The following is a 20704-nucleotide window of genomic DNA, read 5'->3' as shown; positions in this document are numbered from 1 at the left end:
TAAAACATTCCCAGGAGTCCATAGGCTTCACTGGCCTGCCGCAGGGGTCCACAACACAAAAAAAAGGTTAAGAACTGGTGTAGACCACTTTTAGAGTCCCTTCTAATGCTGAATCCATAATTGTATGAAATGACCTAAATAGAAATGGCCTAATAGTCCTGTAATAGTAAATTTGTATTAAAATCTGTTTAAATTTTTAAAAATCTTTTCTTCAGTGTCTTATTGTTAGGGAGAACAAATCAGGTTTACATTTCCTCCTCTGCAATGTTTCCATAATACTCTAAATATTCCTGCCATATGGCTAGCATTATTATTATGTGTTGACTGTTATGTTTTTTTTTTTAAAGTCAGGGATTGAATTGTTTAAAAACATTTTTTATGTTTCCAAAAAAGGCACAGGTAACAACATATTTTTAGGGGCTGATGGCTTTCAGAATATAAATTCATGTTTGTAAATCACTGTAAAGATAAAAAACTCTGTAAGCTCATAATAATAATTATTATTTTATTACTTGAAATCAGTTTGGCGGTTAAGCTATTTGTAAATTAATGGAGCAGCACAAAGAAATATGTGAACAAATAGCTGTCATTTCTCTGGTGTCCTCTTATTTATTAGATCTTTTCAATATTAATATTTGGCACATATATAACATCTTTGTACCAGACTTCTCATCTGGATAGATTCCCCCAGATGATAAACCCATTGTCTGCAGTTTACAGGTGGACAAGCTGAAGTGAGTTCCACAAGGTCACATAATAAATCATTGGTACGGCACAGAAATAGAGTACTCCTCCCTATCCCCCATTCCCCCCCCCAAGTCTCCTAACACCTGATCCACCCCCAACGAATACAATATGATTTTTATAAGAACTTTGCTTCCTTCGATGCAAATGAAGTAGTTTAAAGCAAATGCTTCAGGTTTCTAGTGCTTTGACATATGAAGGAATGATTTTATAGGGTGTGTGTGTGTGTGTGTGTATTTTTTTAACCACAGTATTTTGAGAACTTTGCACGGTTCCTTTTTTTTTCCTTTATTTTAGCTTTTAAAATTTTTTTACTTTGCCTCATTATGCCTCTCTGATATTGCTCAACAAAAAAACCATGTAAGCCAGAGAACAAAGCATTTGTTAACATGAGGGCCTCTGATTTGATGAAACATGGAGGATGGGGAGCTGTTTGAAAAGAATAATAGGAACAGAGTTGTTGAGCTGGAAATCCCCTAAGAGGACATCTAATCCATCCCCTTTGTTTTACAAACAAGAGAGCTAAGGTGCAGAGATGTAGAGAGACTTGCTTAGTATCCCATTGTTTTTATGATAATGTGGGAGGTTCTTACTGGGGAGAAGGCTCTTTCCCTTACCCTTATCTTCAGGGAGGTTTGCCATGATCTGCCTGTAGATGGCGCCTGTAATAAAGAACAAGGTTGTCCATATTACTGTTTTAAGAGGAGATAGTAAACGCTCATTTACAGAACTATTGAAGAGGGTACCCATTTCTCTTCACATTTCTTAGCCATGTACATGGGACAGGCAGGCAGGCAGTTGAAATCTGACTCCCTGGATGAATTTAAATATATGAAAAGTCTAATTTAAATACAGCTTTTGAGTTGGTTTTATGAGTATTCCATGTAATGGTCAGGGGGCTTTATTAGGAAAGATTTGTGTCTTTCACCAGCTGGGGTCAGCATCTGATTAGGGATAACTCGGTACCACACACAGTCTGAGGATATCAGGAACAAAACCATTTCACGTGCCCCCTCCAAAGAAAGCCAGATGTCCAGATCATGCCAGCATCAGCTGTTTCCTGAGCTTCTTTCTAACTTCAGAAGTCAAAGACATCATTCTCTTTACTTCATTTGATCTCTGAGCTGTTTTTACGTATTTTGCTGATATCACCCGCTTGCCTTATAAAACAGCGAAGCTGCTGTTTTCCAGATCTTGCTGAGGTCATAGGTTAGACTGGCACCACAAATGAAATTTTTATGCTTTATAGTATCAAATATAGAGATGTTAAAGAATCTTGCTCTGATCAGCCTTGTCATCTGATTAGCCTTGTCATGGGTAATCAATCGCGTTAGGCGATTAAATGCTGAAACATTCATTTATATAATAAGTCTTATGCTGTGCTGACGGCTTTCATCTTCCATTCTCATTGCAGGGTATCTCCTAGGTAGTGAAGATTACTACTCCCATGAACGCTGTGTGCACATTGATGCCCTGAATGTCACCCGATGTGCTCTTGATTTTAGAGATGGAGAAGACGTTGCAGAAGGATACAAAAATATATATTCAACAAATATATTTGCGCAAAGAGCTATAGACCTTATTGCCAGCCATCCGGCTCAAAAGGTACATTCTTTCTTCTTTTTCTTTCTTTCTTCCTTTCTTTCCTTCCTTCCTTTTCATTTTTCTCTTTCTTTCTTTCTTTCCTTTCTACCCTCACTTCTTCTCTCCCTTTCTTCCTGCCTCCCTTCCTCCCCCACTCTTTCCCTTTTTCCCTGTCTCCTTTCCTCTCTCCTTACCTCCCATCTTCCCTTCCTTTCTTCCCCCCTTCCTCTTTTCCTCCTTTCCTCCCTTCTTTGCTTCCTTCCTTCCTAGAAAATTGTTTATTGCATATGTTACAAGGTAACAAGACGTGGATTAGAAGATTCTACTTTGAATGGCAACAGCAAAAGTATTGTAATCTGGAGCAGGTCAGACATAGGCCTTCTTCTCTCCGTTGGTCTAGATGAGTGTCTTTGCCATGGTCATATGATGTCATACATCTTCTTTAAGACCTGCTTGATCTGATGTTTCTTGGCCTTGACATCCATGATACATACCATGGTACTGTTGTCCTTAGTCTTCTTCATAAGTGACAGATTGGTCACAGGGAACTTGATGGCATAGCGATCAAGCTTGCTCCTTCTAGAGACACTCTCCTGAGGGTATGTAAAGTTGAGCTGCCTATTAAATTAAAGTGCATTGAGTCACTAAAAGGTACAGGACAGTTGGATCATCTTCTTTTGGGTCACCCTTCAACAGTGCTTTATTTTGTCTAGAGGAAGATAATTTTCTTTTTTAACCTTTGATGCTATCTTGTAAGAAAGGGCTCATTGTTTCTTTACAAATAACGAGATACCAAGCTAGGTGGTACAGTGGATAGAGTGCTGGGCCTGAAGTCTGGAAGATCTGAGTTCAAATCTTGCCTCACACACTTATTAGCTATATGACCTCATGTAAGTCACTTAACCCCTGTCTGCCTTGACTGTAAAAAAAAAAAAGTATAGTAATAACACCTATGTCCCAGGGTTGTTGTGAGGATTGAATGAGATAATAAATTGTTAAGTGCTTGGCAGAATACCTGGCACACAGTAGGAGCTATGTAAATACTAGCTATTATTATTACTATTATCATTATGGATCATAGAATCACAGATTTAGAGCTGGAAGGGACTTTAGAGGTCATCTGATTCAACCTCCTTCATTTTAGACTTTCAGAAGCAAAGGCAAAGAGAGGTCAGTTGATTTGTCTCAAGTGATTTGCCTCAAATTGCTCTGCACTTCAGACTATCTTACACGTTGCTGTCAAGATAATTTTCCTTAAACACAGATCTGACCATGTTATTCTCATGTTATACTGACCATGTTATACTCAACCAACTCCAGTGTCTTCTTTTCACCTAAAAGGTAAAATATGAATTCTTCTGTTTAGCTTTTTAAGCCCTACAATCTGGCCCTAAACTGTCTTTCCAGTTTCACAGGTTATTACTCTCCTCTGTTCTTCACACAAAGTGCTCCATCTCTTGTCTTTGTGTTTTTGCTTTGGCCTCCCATATGCCTGGAAGATACTCCCTCCTTTCTTCTATCTCATAGAGTCACTCTCTTCCTTTGTTGTAGTTGTTTTCTATCCTTCATTTTCAAAGAAGACCAATGACATCACAGGGTGATGTTTTGGCTTATGTGTGAACTGGATTTAAGTGAGGCACAAAGTCATTGAACTCAGGTGCCATCTTCTATAACAAACCTTTTCTCATTCTCCCAACTCTTAGTTCCCTCTCTCCAAAACTACCTTGTATTTAACTACTTTGTATAGATTTGTATTTCTTTACCTTATATTTATGCTGCATTATTTTTACATGTATTTGTTTCCCCCATTATAAGGTAAGTTCCTTGTGAGAAGGAATTGGTATTTTTTTTGTTTGTTTGTTTGGCCAAGCAATGGGGTTAAGTGACTTGCCCAGAGTCACACAGCTAGTAAGTGTTTTGTGTCTGAGGCCTGATTTGAACTCAGGTCCGCTTGACTTCATGGCCAGTGCTCTATCCACTGAGCCACCTAGCTGTCCCAGGAATTGTTTCTTTCCTTGCACTTTATTTCCAGCACCTAGCACAGTGTTTTGAATGCAGGAGGCACTTAATAAATATTTGTCAGTTGATTGATTGGCTGCCCAAGGATACACATGCAGTAAGGTGCAAGCTTCGCTCATTCAGAACAACTTTAGGAGAAGGCCAGTATAAACATATGAACATTATGGACTATAGAATGTTTAAGAAGAAACCTAGTTTTATTACTTTCATGTATATGTATGCATGCATGTCTGTTTATACTTGTATAGATACATACACACACATGAACATCTATGTCTTTATGTAAAAGTATGATTAGAAAAGTAATGCAAATAGTTGAAAATAATTTATTCTCTTAAATAGGCTTAGAATTTCTCCTATAATATTTTTAACGTTATGAATTTGTTATGTGAAGCCTTTTTTTTTTCAAAGATGGTACAAAAGTAAATTTACATTCATGAGAGAAATACCTCAGTCTAACCTAGAGATCAGATTTTCATAGATTCTGAGTTTACCAAAATAAAAATGAATGAGGCTATACTGTATGTAAGTTAACTTTTCTGACATATAATTTATTTAAAATATTGGCTTTATATTATAGACAATGCCCAAATAAGTCTTGTAACTGTTTTTATTTTGTTCCAAGATCCTCAGAAAACACATTGTTGTAATTTTTCATTAGATGTGTGGATAATGTGGTAATAGAAATATATGAAAAAAAAAGAAATATATGACATATGAATAAAGAGCTGGAGCTGGAAGGGACAGTAGAGGCCATCTGGGCCAATTTTCTCATTTTATGGATGAGGACAGTGTGCTCCAAGACTTGCCCAAAGTTGTATACCCTGTTGATCTCACATCTTCAACTGTCAGTCATCTTGAACTGAATGCCCTCTAGACATCTTAAACTCAACATCTCCAAAGCAGAACTCCTTATCTTTTCCCCTAACCCCACTCCTTGCACTTTGCCTATTACTATAGAGTACCATCCTCTCAGTCCCTCAGGCTCACAACTTAGGAGTCACCTGGACTTCTTGCCCTATATCCAAGTTGTTTCCAAGGCCTGTCAATTTCACGTTTGCACCATCTTTCAAATATGTCTCCTTCTCTCCTCTGACACTCCGCACCACTCTGGTACAGGCCTTCATCACCTATGCCTGGATTACTGCAATGCAACCCTGTGTCTACAGTGTCTGGAACCAATATGGTGTTCCCCCAGATCAGAGAGGGGGGAAACAGCTATGTAAGGAGATATAAACTGGTTCATGTCAGAATTAGAGCGGGTCAAAGCTTCTATGCCCATCAACTGTGGAATCAGGCCTGTGAATGGCAGCTACACTTCCAGCCTGGGAGAGAGAGGGAGACTGAGTGTTTAAAAAAAAAATGAACCCAAGTCCTCTGACTTCAAATCTGGGGACTTTCCTATTACATTGTGTAGTCCATTCATTAGCTATATGGCCTGAGACAAGTCATGTAACTTCTCTGAACTTGTTTATTTTTCTATGAAATGGGGATGATAATATCTATAATAACTATCTTCCTTGTTTATTGAGAGACTTAGATGAGATCATGCCTATAAAATGTTTTGCAAACTTTAATGGGCTATATAAATATTATTCATTATTTAAGATTTACAAAGCACCTTCTTCACAACAATTCTGTGAGAGATATAATGTAACCACTTTTATTATTTCCATCTTACATATAAGGGAGTTGGTCTTTCTTAGATCTGAGCACAGAAAAATATTAAACTAACTGCAAAAATGAGGCCACACTGGGTGATCTCTTTATGAGGGATAAATTAGTCCCTTTGTGAATCAGAAAGGAAGCAACATGATAGGAAAAAGGATGACAACCTTTAATAGTCACTGAGTCCAGGAGACAGACTTGAAGAGGGACCTAGATCCTGATGTGCTAGGGAGAAGATACAGGGAACTAGAGAAAAGGGAGCTCTGAGAAGCCACCTGGATCTGGAAGAACGTAGACAGAAGTAATCACAATAAAGAAAGGGCTCCAGGGCTCTGGGAATGAGGCTACTTGGGCCCTTTAAACACATGGCATGTCAGAACATAAGTTATGTTGGTGAAATTCCCCAGACTGTAGACCCTCAAGGAAGTAGTCCTGTGTCTCCTGTCTCCCTTAAACTCCTTCATGGTCAGTCAACTAGTCAGTTGGTCAGTAAGCATTTATTAAGCACCTACTATGTGCCAGATACTGTGCTAAGCGCTAGGGATACAAAGAAAGAAAGAAAAAGACAAAAGATAATTCCTGCCCTCAGGGAGCTCGAAATCTCATGGGAGAGTCAAACAAATAAATGTGTACCAACAAGCTATATTTAGAATAAACAGGAAATAACAGGGAAGATGCTAGAATTAAGAGGGATTGAGAAAGCCTTCCTGTAAAAGGTAGGACAGGAGATATCTTGCCTATAAACTGTGTTATTCTGGAGAAATTGATTAATCTTTCAATGCATCAAACAACTCTCTAAGACTAGAAATTGCTGAGGTGGAAGGATTTCCTCTCTCTATTCCCTAGATGAAATGAGAGAGGGATCAATGGAGAGAGAGGAAGAAAGGATGGCAGGGAGGAGTTTATATGTGTGTCAGCTAGTGTTAGGGAGAAGCCTGACAATGACATCTGTTAGTTCTGATTCAATGTTGGGACAAAAAATAAGTCATTGAATAACTAACAAAAGGAATTTTACTTACCCTTAACATAGCAAGTAAAAGCAACAGGGATGCAGTGGCATGTCCATCAGCTGTACTGTCTTCGTCTCCATATTGAGAAGTATCTGTTCAGAAGGCCAGGGTGTGATGATTCATGGGGTCTACAGACAGCCACCAGATTATAGGGACCCCAGCGCCATGTGGGTTGGACTTCATATCCCCCTGTGTAAACCAGGAATCCACGTAAATACAGCCAGAGGCCACCAAAGCCATGTCAAAGGAAGCACAGCTTGAGCCTTGTCTTCCCCTCCTCTTCTCCCAAGTATTGGCTTTGTTTCCTTTACCTAAACCCACATTAGGAAGTGGGGTACCCTGGTAGAGACTGATTCTAATACAGCTAGTATTGGGGGGAGCTTTATTTGTTTAGACATGAATAATTTATATAAATTTATATAAATGCAGAGGGAGAAATTTAGGGTAGGGATAATAATCCAGTGGGCAGCTAAGGGGCTCAGTGGATAGAATACCAGGCCTGGAGTCAGGAAGACTCATCTTCCTGAGTTCAAATCTGGCTTTAGACACTTACTAGCTGCGTGGTTCTGGGTATGTCACCTAACTCTGTTTGCCTCAGTTTCCTCATCTGTCAAATGAACTGGAGAAGAAAATGGCAAACTACACCAATATCTTTGCCAAGAAAACCCCAAATGGGTTCACTTAGAGTCAAACACCACTGAAAAAATGACTCAACAACAATAATCCAGTGAACTAGACTACCAAGTCACCTTATAAGTTTCTGACACTAATTTTCTATGTAGCTTAAGTGCCTGATTTTCTTCAGTGGAAGAATGAGGTTCATACTTTGAAGTCTTTCAGATTTTGAAGTCTTTGCCTAAAAGACTTTTATTAGCCCAAGAGGCAAAAGGTTCTATTGGAGCACAATGAATGTGGTGAGAGGTAAGAGCTACATTAGAAGGTGAGGAGAAAGGAAGATAAAGAATGCATAGCTGATTTAGAACACTACTAAGATTAGTGTGAAATGGAAAGAAAGAGTCAATTTATTAATTTATTTCTCAGCTCTCAGGAATCAAATTGGTAGAACATTTGATGCAAAATATTCAAATTCATTTATTCATTTTCTCATATGATACGGTAGTAGAGAAAGCCAAACTCCTGCTTCCAAAGTAGATACATAATTCTGATGCTTACAGCAATATGAGAAAACAGTCTGATTGGGAGTTAGGGTTGGGGTTGGGGAGAGGAGAAGGTGGAGAGATGGCAATTGTTACTCTAATTAGTTGATAAATGCAGGTCTGCTTACTCTGTGACATTTCCCACTTGGTTGCTCTCTTAACTGATTGGTATAATTTTTTTCCAGCCTCTGTTTCTCTACCTTGCCCTGCAGTCTGTCCACGAGCCCCTTCAGGTCCCTGAGGAATATCTGCAGCTATACGACTTTATCCAAGACAAGAAGAGGCGTCTTTATGCAGGAATGGTGACCCTTATGGATGAAGCTGTGGGAAATGTCACCAGAGCCCTAAACAAGTATGGGCTGTGGAATAATACAGTGTTCATCTTCTCCACAGGTAAGTCTGTCCGATATAAAATCATCTTCATCCAGAAGCTAGGACGCAGCGTTCAATAAAGTGAATGAAGACAAAGTGGAACATCTAGTGGTTCCTTATTAAAATAGATTTCAACTGCAATGGTAGAGGCATGATAGCAAAAGATAGAAAGATGTTCCTGAAGAAGGAAACAATTATTTTTTTCCTCTTTCAGATGTCAGAATGTTTTGACATGTTCTTGAAAGAAAAGAAAGGTAATTCTACTAGGCTATACATAAATTAATGATATTTATATAGATATATATGCATATGTATATGTGTATATTTTTTTACTTTTTAAAAGTTTACAAAGTACTTTACATACACTATCTTATTACAACCCTATGAGTTAGGTACTGCCGCTATTGTTATCCCTGTTTTACAGGTAAGGAAACTGAGACTCATTGTGGTCGAGTGATTTTTCTCTTGGTCACACAGCTAATAAGAATCAGAGGAAAAATTTTAACCCAGGTCTTGTCTATCCACTATGTCACACTACTTCCTCAGTGTGAATAGGCACTGTTTGAATTTAGCTGTGTAATTAATTAGTACATCGTGAGGCATAGTCTCATTTCTTTTTATAGACTTTGTGTCTTCTCTGGTCTTCAATTGACCAAAAAGGAAACATGATATAAAAAGAAGGATGTATAAAATTGCAGAGAAAGGGGAGGAAATAAGGTCATTTTATCCTGACTCAGTCTATTACTTATTAGATGGAGCCAGAGTATATACACTTTGGGCTGTAATATGAATAATCATCAGGAACACATATTTATTGACATTTTAATGAGGGTCTTTGTTTCTGACTGGCTGGGACCTAGATATAATTCAAATGAACTAGAGGCTGAAATCTTTGTAGTTTGCTGATGTTAGGAAGCCATACTGTTCTAATAAAAGAAGGGCCAAAGTCAAGTTCTATACTTTAATGGATTCTTGATTTGTTGTGTGTGGGGAATCCCATCATCAGTGCAGACTAACAGTCTCTCCAAGTCCACGTACAGAAAAGGGAGTGTCAAGTTAACAGCTGTTACTAAGGGCCTACTATGTGGCACACCTGGTGTTAAGCACTAGAGATGCAAAGAAAGGGAAAAGAAAAAAGCAAAAAACTAGCCTCTGCTAGGAGCTCACCATTTAATGAGGGAGATAGCATGCAAACAACTATGTACAAACGAGATATATCGGGGCAAATTGGAGGTAATCAACAGAGGAAAGCCTTCATAACAAGGGGGGCCAGGAAAAGCTTTGTGCAGAAGGTGGGATTTTAGCTGAAACTTGACAGAGTCTAGGGAAGCTGGGAGGCTCAGATGAGAAGGGAGAGAATTCCAGGCATGGGGGACAGCCAGCCAGTGAATGGAGCTGGGAGAATAGAGTGTTTTGGTCAAGGAAAAATAAGGAAGCCAGTGAAGCTGGATTGTAGAGTACATGAAAGGGGGAGTAAGCTGTAAGCCTGGAAAGGCAGAGGAGGGCCAGGTTATGAAGGGCTTCAAAAGCCAAATAGAGGATTTTATATTTGACCCTACAGGTAATAGGGAACCAGTGGAGTTCTTGAATGGAAGATGACATGGTCAGACTTGTATTTTAGGAAGATCGCTTTACCAGATGAGTGGAGGATGGACTAGATTGGGGAGAGACTTGAGAGAGGGACACCAAGCAGAAAACTATTGCATTAGTCCAAATGTGTAGTGATGACAGCCTGTCAAAGTGGTAGGAGATGGCAGTGTGAGAGGTCATCGGGGAATACATGAGATATGGTACAAACATAGAAATGACAGGACCTAGCAACTGATTGGATATGGAGGGTGAGAGAGAGTGAAGAGTAAAGGAAGACATCTAGATTATGAGCCTGGATGACTGACAGGATAGTGGTCCCTTCCATAGTCATAGGGAATTTAGGAAGAAGGGAGGTGATGAGGAGAAATATCATCTGCATAGAGATGGTAATTGAATCAATGGGAGCTGATGAGATCACCAAGTGAAATAGTATAGAGGGAAAAGAGGGTCCAAGATAGGGCCTTGAGGGACACAGACAAGTGGTTAGTGGTCACAAATGATATTAAGAATCACACTTTTTAGACCATATGCAAGCATTGGTTAATTATTGGTACTCAAAAGTGTATTCAAAGGTTGGGGCAGGTAAGCGGTATAGTGGATAGAGTACCAGACCTGTAATCAACAAGACTCGCCTTTGTGAGTTCAAATCTGGCCTCAGACTCTTACTAGCTGTTTGACCCGGGGCAAGTCACTTCACTCTGATTGCTTGTTTCCTCATCTGTCAAATGAGCTGGAGAAGGAAATGGCAAACCGCTCCAGTATCTTTGCCAACAAAACCCCAAATGAGAATCCGACATGACTGAAAATGACTGAATACACAGCACACACTCAAAAGTTATGATATTTATCCCTAAACCAATGAGACAGATTCTGACCCTCTGTAAACCAAAGAGGGCTAACAGCTCCATAAATGACTAGTGCTTATGTCAGGAGTTATCACTGGAAGGCCTGAGCCAAGAATGTTGAGGAGAAGGCAGTAAAATGGGGTGTTTGAAAAGTTTATGGAATGTTGCAGGATAATGATCCTGGTAATCTTTACAAAGTGAGCGTGTATTTTTAATAGCAATTTTCCAAAATAATCAGTTTCACTTGCACTTAGATAAGGCTGTCAGGGGAAGCTAAGGTTGAAGTTCTTTCCAGGATGATTTTTATTATGTTAATTGACAATTTAAGCCACCCGAGGTGGAATTAATACTATGATTGAAATCCAGGGTGATTAGCCTTGCTCGATTTGGCAAATTGTAGGAAAAGAGATTCATTTTTTCCAGACTTCTTAGTCTGTTTCAGGCAGATTTTCTTTACAGGCATAGAAACACTGTTTGTGTTGGAGGCCCAGCTTTCAAACAAACAAATGTTGAAACCATTATGTACAGAAAACCGTGAAATATATTCCGCTTCTTCGTGTCGTGCTCACATTTTGTGGAAGGAAGAGGCAAAAGGGGTGGGGGAGAGGAGTGTTTGCAGGGAAATATTTTGGGAGACTTTGTGTGATGTTGTTCCATTGGATTAATTTTTTCCCATCGATACCCTGGGCCCTCTGACTTCTTCCACCCTCTAGCCTCTGGGGGCCTGAGGTGGCCAGTGCTGAAGCCATGAGAGATACTTAACGAGGATTTGGGCATCCAGAAGTAAATTCGATTTAAAGCCCAGTCTCTTGCCTGAAAATGGGGAATTCCTAAATTTCCCATTTCAGTTGGAGGAGGTCTCTCTGCCCCTCCTTTTGTGTGTGGGTGGGGGAATTGGAGGGAGGTAGGGGCGGAGTGAGACTGGACCTATGATTTCATGGATGGAATGAATTTCCAGGAAGAAAATTCCCTCTACCAACAATGCCTAGGGCACTGAAAAGTTCAGATGACTTCTTCAAGGTCATGCCGCCAAAAGTATTGTGTCAGAGTTAGGACTTGAACTCAGCCCTTCCTGGTTCTGAGGCTGGATCTCTACATTCCATGACATGCTGCCTGATCACGTGCTCATTTCAGGAAATAGGCAAAAGGGAGCACAGGAAACTTGTGTATCTTGCTTCCACCTCTCTACTACAAACCAACAAGCCTGAGAAATATCACTCTGACAGACAAATGACAATGAGCAGATTCAGTCTCTATTGCATATTGTTAGAGTCCTGTCAGTACAAATATAATGTATTGTCTTTATCAGAGACAGCACTCAGGACTTGCCTGCAGTAGGACATGATTTGGGTTCCAAGACATTTCTGCTAATAACTAGCTGGTTGTGTGACCTTGGGCGTATCATTCTTTTTCCTCTTCTCCCATCCCCAAATCAGTTACTCTTCTATAAAATGGGGGGGGGGGGTGAGGAGATCTTTTTTTAAAAAAAAGTTTTATTGGTGCCTTTTCTTTTTACATAGAATTTGGTTCTAAATATATACCTACCCATCCCATCTCTGCATTGTAGCAAAGAATAAAAATTAAAAAAAAAAAGCCCTACCACCAATACATTGGCTATATCTGGTGATTGGCTATATTCTGTCCCTGTAGTCCCCCTCAGAAGAGGCAGATATATTTCGTTATCTGTTGTTGTTTCCAGGAGCAAGATTGGGTATTGCAGTTCCTCATAGTATGATTTTCTTTTAGTATTCTTTTTACTATTGTCTTTACTGTATACATAGTGTTCTTCTTGTTGTTATTTCATTCTGTATTAGTTTATATAAATTTTCATGTTTCTTTAAATTCCTTACACCTGTCACGTCTTATTTAATGGACCATGATAATCATAGACTGTGCATGTATTTCACATACGTGTGTGTGTAATGTATACATGCGTGTGTGTACTTGTTGTCTCCTCTGTTAGAATGTAAGCTCCGTGGGGGTGGGGTAGGGGGTAGAGATTTTCACATTTGTCTTTGTATTTCCTGCATCTGGCACAGTGCAGTGCCTAGCTCAAAGCAGGTGCTTAGTGAATACTCGAGTGATTGATTCCTCAGTCAGTGGATGCTTGCTTTGTTTCTAGATCTTTGCCTGGAGAAGTGCTTTTATGCTCGTACATAATTGTTTGCATGTTGCTCTCCTATTGGACTGGGAGTTCCTTGAGAGAAGGAACCATTTTGGCTTTCTTCATATCCCTGGCACTTAGCACAGTGGCTGGCACATTGCAGAGGCTTAATCCATGCCTGTTGACTTCACTTGACTATGAATTTTCAGTCAGTCAGTAAACTTATTTAAATTTATTATTAAATTTATTATGTGGCTCCTGTAGTGCTAAGCATTCTGCTAAATGAAAGGCAAAAACAGTCCTCATCCTCAAGAAGCTTATAATCTAATGGGAGAGACAACGTGCAAACAATTATGATCAAGCTATATATATAAGATGAATATAGTGATTTGTTTATGCTGCTCCATTGACATTATCTTCTCAGCTCCTTCATGACTACTATTTATTTTTCTCAATTACATGTAAATAAAAATTTTTTAACATTTGTTTTTTAAATTTGAGTTCCAAATTCTCTCCCTCCCTCCCCTATCTCCTCCTTTAGAAGTCAAGCAATTTGATATAGATCATGCATGTGCAGTCATGCAAAACATTTCCATATTAGCCATGTTGCAAAAGAAAATGCAAACCAAAAAAACCACAAGAACAATAAAATAAGTTTAAAAAGTATGCCTCAATCTACATTCAGACTCCATCAGTTATTCTGGAGTTGGGTAGCATTTTTCATCATAAGTTCTTCAAAATTTTCTTGGATCTTTGTATTGCCGGGAATGGCTAAGTCATTCATAGCTGATCATTGTACAACATTGCTGTTACTGTATACAGTGTTCCCCTGGTTCTGCTCACTTGACTTTCCATTAATTCATATAAGTCTTCCCAGGTTTTTCTGAAATTATTCTGCTTGCTATTTCTTATAGCACAATAAAATTCCATCGCAGTCATATACCACTACAACTTATTCATCTATTCCCCAATTGACAGGCATCCCCTCAATTTCCAGTTCTTTGCTACCACAAAAAGAGCTGCTATAAATATTTTTGTATACGTGTCATTTTCCTTTCCTATGATCTCTTTGGGATACGGACCTAGTAGTGGCATTGCTGGGTGAAAGAGTATGCACAGTTTTATAGCCCTTTGGGCATAGTTTCAAATTGCTCTCCAGAATGGTTGAATCAGTTCACAACTCCACCAACAGTGCATTAATGGGTGCCTACCATTTTAAGGTGACTAACCAAGGTTACAGTTATAGTCCTGGCCACAACAGGTTATATAAGACCACACCAGTGACTTTGTCTTAACCAACCTGTTATATTAATAATTAGAGACCTTTTCGCATTTGTTAATTGAGCTCTCACAAAACTGTATCTAATTTCAAATGGTGCCATAAAGAGTAAATTATATGAACATTTAGAGGCAGCCTGGTGAAGTAGATAGAGGCCCAGTCTCAGGCAGGAAGACCTGGGTTCAGATGCCACCCCTGATATACATACCGACTATATAACCCTAGTCAAACTAGTTATTGTTTCAGGGTCCCAGGTAACTCTCTAAGACAGGAAGTTGCAGAGTCCTTGCATCCTTAGGTCTGGACAAAAAAAAAATTATAAATCCTCTGTTCCCCTCTCTCCCTGTCCCTTTCTCCCTTCCCCCAATCCCTCCTTCCATTAGAGTTGCTTCAAAACCTGGTGGTTAGCACATGGAACTCCTAAGTTTTAAAAGGTACTTAATGTAATTTGCAGATGGAGTTCAAGACCCTTTTAAAACATTTTTGAGACTCTATGCCAAGAATGAAGCAATCTGACCCTTAGAAAAATCAGTGCTTTTCCCATCTGTTCTGGCTTTTTGTGTGGATAAATGAATTTCTTTTTTGAATCAGTAAATGAAGCCTCTTAAATCGGTCTTGGAGTGTGTCCCATTTGTTGTTTATTATTGTTTAGTCGTTTTCAGTTGCATCCGACTCTTCGTGATCCCATTGGGGTTTTCTTGGCAAAGTTACTGGGGTGATTTGCCATTTCCTTCTCCAGTTCATTTGACAAGTGAGGAAACTGAGGTAAACAGGGTTAAGTGATTTGCCCAGGGTCACGCAGCTCGTGTGTGAGATCAGATTTGAACTCAGGTCTTCTTGACTCAAGGGGTAGCACTATCTACTGTGCCACCTAGTTGTCCCTTGAACCTATAGTTTTTCTGTCTGCAAACATAACAGCTTCTTATAAACATAAAGGTCGGCTTATGGTTATAACACAGTTGATGGCAGCTAGGTGGCTCAGTGAACAGAGTTCTGGGCCTGGCATCAGAAAGACCCAGGTTCAGATGTTGCCTACCTGTCTGTCTGCCTTAGTTTCCTCCTCTGTAAAATGGGAATAATAACAACACCTACCTCCCAGGGTTGTTATGAAGTTACGAGATAATATTTGTAAAGTGCTTTGTAAACCTTATAGTGCTACATAAATACTAGTTATTATTGTTATCTTTAAAACCCACCCATCTCATTTTATTCTATGCCATTCTTCTCTGAGAACACAGTAACTATCATGTAGATTCAGAAATCCTTGGAACCCACAATCCCAGACCCTATGGCAAAAGTGGCTTCCTTGAGACTAAGAGGTAATTGCTATAACCTGAAGTATGCTACTATAAGGACAGCTAGGTGGTGCCATAGTACAGTCAGGAAAACTAATCTTCCTGAGTTCAAATCTGGCCTCAGATACTTCCCAGCTGTGTGACCCTGGGCAAGTCACTTCACCCTGTTGGCCTCAGTTTCCTCATCGGTAAAATGAACTGGAGAAGGAAATGGCAAACCACTCCAGTATCTCTGCCAAGAAAATCTGAAGACGGATCGCGAACAGCAGGGCATGACTGAAAACGACTGAACAACAACAATTGGTTTGTAAAGATTAGTTAAACTCCTAGGTAGTCAGACATTTTTGTAATCAGTTGTCTTTCAAACTATGATTCTCCTTCTCTTCTTTTTCCTTCTCTTCCTTCTTTCCCCCTTACAGATCTTCTGGTCCAGCCCACTTATTATCTAGATGAGGAACCTAAAGCTCTAAGGGAACACTGTAAGGATCTTATGAAGATTGTGGTTACAATGTCTGTGGGTGGAGGGAGCCTTCTAAAGGCTTAAGTCATGGCTGGACCTTCTGAAATGCACAAGCAATGTGTTAAATAGGCCTTTATGGGCTGGCCTATAATCCTCAATGTGTAACTTCGTTTCTATGGGGAAAGTGCATTCTGAATTCCAAACAACCAATTTAGAACCTTTTGGAATACAACCAGCTTGTAGCTCAAGTGCTACCTGTGAGTGCCAACATTGCCCCAAATGGTATCTTTTCTACGGCAAATTCAAAATGCATTTTAATCATATATTTTAAAAATCACATCCAGATTCCTCTTGAGGGGATACATAAAATTGCTAGGCAGAGTTCAACCCAAACTGTTTTAGGGGATTAATGAGGAAGGTTTGCCACAGAACCCAACTCATCACTCTCCCACCCTCTGCTCACTTTGAGAATTTTTCTATTTCTAGTATACTAACAGCAAATTAAAATATTTTTTACTTATACGTCCACATTAGGAAAAACTATCACAACAATAATATTAATATGAGGGACAGTGTATTTATATAGCACTTTAAAGTTTACAGAGCACTTTATAACTATTCTCTCATTTTATCCTCACTGCTCCCTGGGAAGGTAGGTCTTAGTACTATTCACCATTTTTCAGTTGAGGAAATTGAGGCAGAGGTTAAGTGACTTGTCCAGGGTCACACACAAGTGTCTAAGACTGAATTTGAACTCAGATATTTTGGTTTTTTTTGGCTATGGGGCTAATGGGGTTAAGTGACTTGCCCAAGGTCACACAGCTAATAAGTGTTATGTGTCGGAGGCCGGATTTGAACTCAGGTCCTCCTGAATCCAGGGCCGGTACTCTATCCACTGTGCCACCTAGCTGCCCCTGAACTCAGATATTCTTGATTTCAAATCCAGGGCTCTATCAATTGCGCCATCCAGTGGCTTGTAATACTGGGTTGACTTAGGACTGTTAGGAAGACCTGGGTCCAAGCCCCATCTCTGCCACTGGCTCCCTGACCCTGAGCAAATCATTTAATCTCTTAATCCCCACCCCCACTCCCTTTATCCCCAGGCACTTCTCTAAGACTGACTGCATTGAGAGAGAGTTTCCTCACCATGGACATGAAAGGATCCTGACCACCTATGTACTTTACCTTATCATATCTTACTTCATAGCAACTCTTAGGGGCAGGTAGACAGACTACAAATAAGAGTATCCTCATTTTACAGATGAAGAAACTGAGGCTCAGATATGTTAAGTGATTTGTCAAAGTTCACATAGCAAGCATGTTGCAGAACTGGGTTTTGAACCCAGATCCTTAACTCCTCATGAAGTGTTCTTTTCTACCAAATGATGAGGAACCTAAGGTTCTGATTGTTGTTCGATCATTTTCAGTCGTGTCCAACATTTCAAGACCCCATTTGGGGTTTTGTTGGCAAGGTCACTGGAGTGCTTTGCCCTTTCTTTCTTCAGCTTATTGTACAGATGAAGAAACTGAGGCAAACAGAGTTAAGTGACTTGCCCAGGATCACACAGCTACTGAGTCTGAGGTTAAATTTAAATTCAGGTCTTCCTGACTCTAGGCCCTATACTCTATCCACTGTTCTACCTAACTGCTCTAAGGTTCTGGTAATTATTAGCATTTCATAATTGAAATGAACATAGTTCCAGGTTGGCCTTCTGGTTGCAAACCTCCAAGAAAGAATTTAAGTTGGATTTAAGTGACTTAGTCATGATGCAGTCAGTCAGGTTTCAGGGTTCATCATCCAACCAGAGCAGAAGATTTTTTGTCCTATGTTACATCCTTTTGTATTCCCCTGGGCTTATCTTGCTTTTGTTTTTGTTTTTGTTTTTGTTTTTTTTAAATTTTTCCAGATTTTTGTTTTGATTTTCAGAACACTGCTAGCTGGGGGTTTTCTTTTTCATTCCCTCACTTCGCTTGATGGAAGACCTAACAAGACTTTTTGCGCTGCTGTGGCATTGCAGAAGCAGTAGTTCAGTCTGTGTTTTACTTCTGATTTGACCTGCACTTCTGTAGTTCCCCCAAATGCTCCAGAGAAGCTAAATGTCAAGAGCCCCTCAAATTCCACTTAAAGTTATTGGCCCTAGAACAGACCTTTAGAGTCAGTTAGTCAGCGGTTCTTAACCTGAGGTCCTTGGACCCCTTGGGTAGGTTTTAACGTCTCAGTGAACTTGGATGGGGGAAAATATATATGCATATGTATTCTATATCTTTTTACTTTCATTAACCTGTAACTGAAACTTAGCATTTGCTTCATTAATGGATGTAGGTAACAAACATGATTCTGAAAAGGGGCCTATAGGCTTCATTAGACTACCAGAGGGATCTATGACACACAAAAAGTTAAGAACCTCTAATCTGGTGTAGCCACTTCATTTTGCAGATGAGAAAACTGAAGAGCAGAGGGGTGATTATTACTTGCTCAAGAACACACAGGAAGTAAATGATAGCAGCAGAAATTATGGTTGATCATAATAGAGCAATTTGCATTTATCATCCTAGCTAATTCTTCCAATACCTCTGGCAAGAAGGTGGTATTATTTCCCCCAATTTACAGATGAGTAAACTGAGGCTCATAGCAGTTAAGTTTCTTGGTCAGAGTCACGTAGCTAATACTATCTATCAGAAGAGACACCTGAATCCAGGTTGACTCCTGCTCTGGGATTTGTTCCACTGTACTATATTTATTGTTGCTGGGATTATAACTGAGGATATCCTCTAAATCAAGAGTTCTTCTTACGACACCATCAAAAGAGCTTCTTTTGCTAGGATCTTCTTCTCATTAAGTAATTAAGTAAATATTTATTAAATGCCTACTATGTTCATGGCACTGGGTGAAAAATATTTCATCTTTTTTTGTGAATGGAAGCCCATATACCTTCCAAAAGGATGAGATATTTGTAATGTTATAATTATCTGGCTTTCTTTGCTTTCTTTCTTTTTTTCCTCATAAATTTATATTGACAAATAGATTAAAATGATCACAGGGTTCCCATAGAATGTTTCTGGGTAGGTGTGTTTGTTGGTCTCTTCCCAACCACACAGCATACTAGATAAATCTCAACACAGTCATCAAGCAAGCTTTCTTAAACCAGGTAATCATGTATGTCACAGTTTGCTTCTTGGAGAAAAGTGATTATCTGTAGATATGGTATTTTTTGAATGATAAGGATAATTGTTTTAAAAAATAGTCTTTTGTGAGTGACAGAGTACAGGCATGAATAGCTTTGAGTAAATCTATGTTACTAAAAGGATCATAATTCAGTGCCAGTGAAACTCAAGGAACAGATGATAGCTTTCCTTTCCTTGGGAATTTACAGATGTCAGTTCTTCTGCCACAAAAAGCCTACATCCTCTCTTTCCTCTTTCCTCCTTTCCCTTCATTGACCTTTTCTTTAAATTTCAGGTACCTCATCTTAAAATGGGAAGGGCTGGGGGGGGGGGGATTATGCTAGATTATCTCCCAAGTTTCTTCCATCCCCAATACAGTATGATGCTATGATTATTTATTAAATACTTACTGTGTGATTCCTCAGGCTGGTAGGTGACAAATCATGTCTCCCAACTGATCCCTAAGTTCTTCAGAGAGACCTTAAGAGTGTCCTTGTATCACTTCTTCTGACCTCCATGCTCACGAGCCCTTGCCTTGTGTGAGTTCTCCATAAAATAGCCTTTTAGGCAATGTATGTTTGGTATTTGAACAACATGGCCAGTCCATTGGAGTTGTGCTGTCTGCGGTAGATAGAATTTGAATATCTGGTAAGTCAGCTTGAGAAAGGACGTCATTGTCTGGTACCTGATCTTTCCAGGTGATCTTCAGAATCTTCCTAAGATAATTCAGATGGAAGTGGTTCAGTTTCCTGGCATGGTGCTGGTAGACTGTCCAGGTTTCACAATCATACAATACATAAATACATACATACATATAATAGTAGAAAACAGAATAAAGAGTTTAGGAAGAGCAAAAAGTCACGAACATGGATAAATTCTTTCCGGGGGAGAATGTGGCAAATAAAGATGAGAGGGCCAATGACTGAGCTTTGGAGAAGACTCACGATTAGTAGACAAGAAAAGAAAGAAGATATGGCAAAAGATACAAGCAGTTGGAATGTGTGGTTGGAAGAGAGCCAGGATAATGTAGTATAAAATATTGTATTCAAAGTTCAGCTCACAGACTATCTTGTACCTGAACTCTGCAGCTTAAAAGTGCCCAGAATTTTGTGCTGATATGTGTATGTGTTGTATTTTCTAATAGAATATAAGCCCCTTGAGAGAAAGGAAGGTGTTTCATTTTTGTGTTTGTATTTCAAGCACCTAGCACCTAGTAGTGCTGTTGTTCTTATACAGTCATTTCAGTTGTGTCTGGGTCTTTGTGACCCTAGTTGGGGTTTTCTTGGCAAAGATATTGGAGTGGTCCGGCATTGCCTTCTCCAGCTCATTTTACAGATGAGGAATTGAGGCAAACAGTATTAAGTGACTTGCCCAGGGTCCCACAATTAATAAGCATCTGAGGCCAGATTTGA

The 20704-nt window shown here is 39.4% G+C and overlaps 1 protein-coding gene across 1 annotated transcript in view; it reads left to right on the top strand.

The window, feature by feature from the left end:
- ARSB (arylsulfatase B) overlaps window positions 1-20704 on the top strand; it is a 225235-nt gene that overhangs the window by 27291 nt on the left and 177240 nt on the right. Inside the window, exons 3-4 of the mRNA XM_027863552.1 lie at window positions 2159-2349; window positions 8368-8575. Of these exons, the coding sequence (XP_027719353.1) occupies window positions 2159-2349; window positions 8368-8575 (399 nt within the window). The remainder of the gene's footprint in view (window positions 1-2158; window positions 2350-8367; window positions 8576-20704) is intronic.

Source organism: Vombatus ursinus, unplaced genomic scaffold (genome assembly GCF_900497805.2).
Source record: "Vombatus ursinus unplaced genomic scaffold, bare-nosed wombat genome assembly UNPS02014772.1, whole genome shotgun sequence".
NCBI lineage: Eukaryota > Metazoa > Chordata > Mammalia > Diprotodontia > Vombatidae > Vombatus > Vombatus ursinus.
Note: the sequence above shows the minus strand (reverse complement) of the source record. Positions and strands in the feature narration are given on the sequence as shown.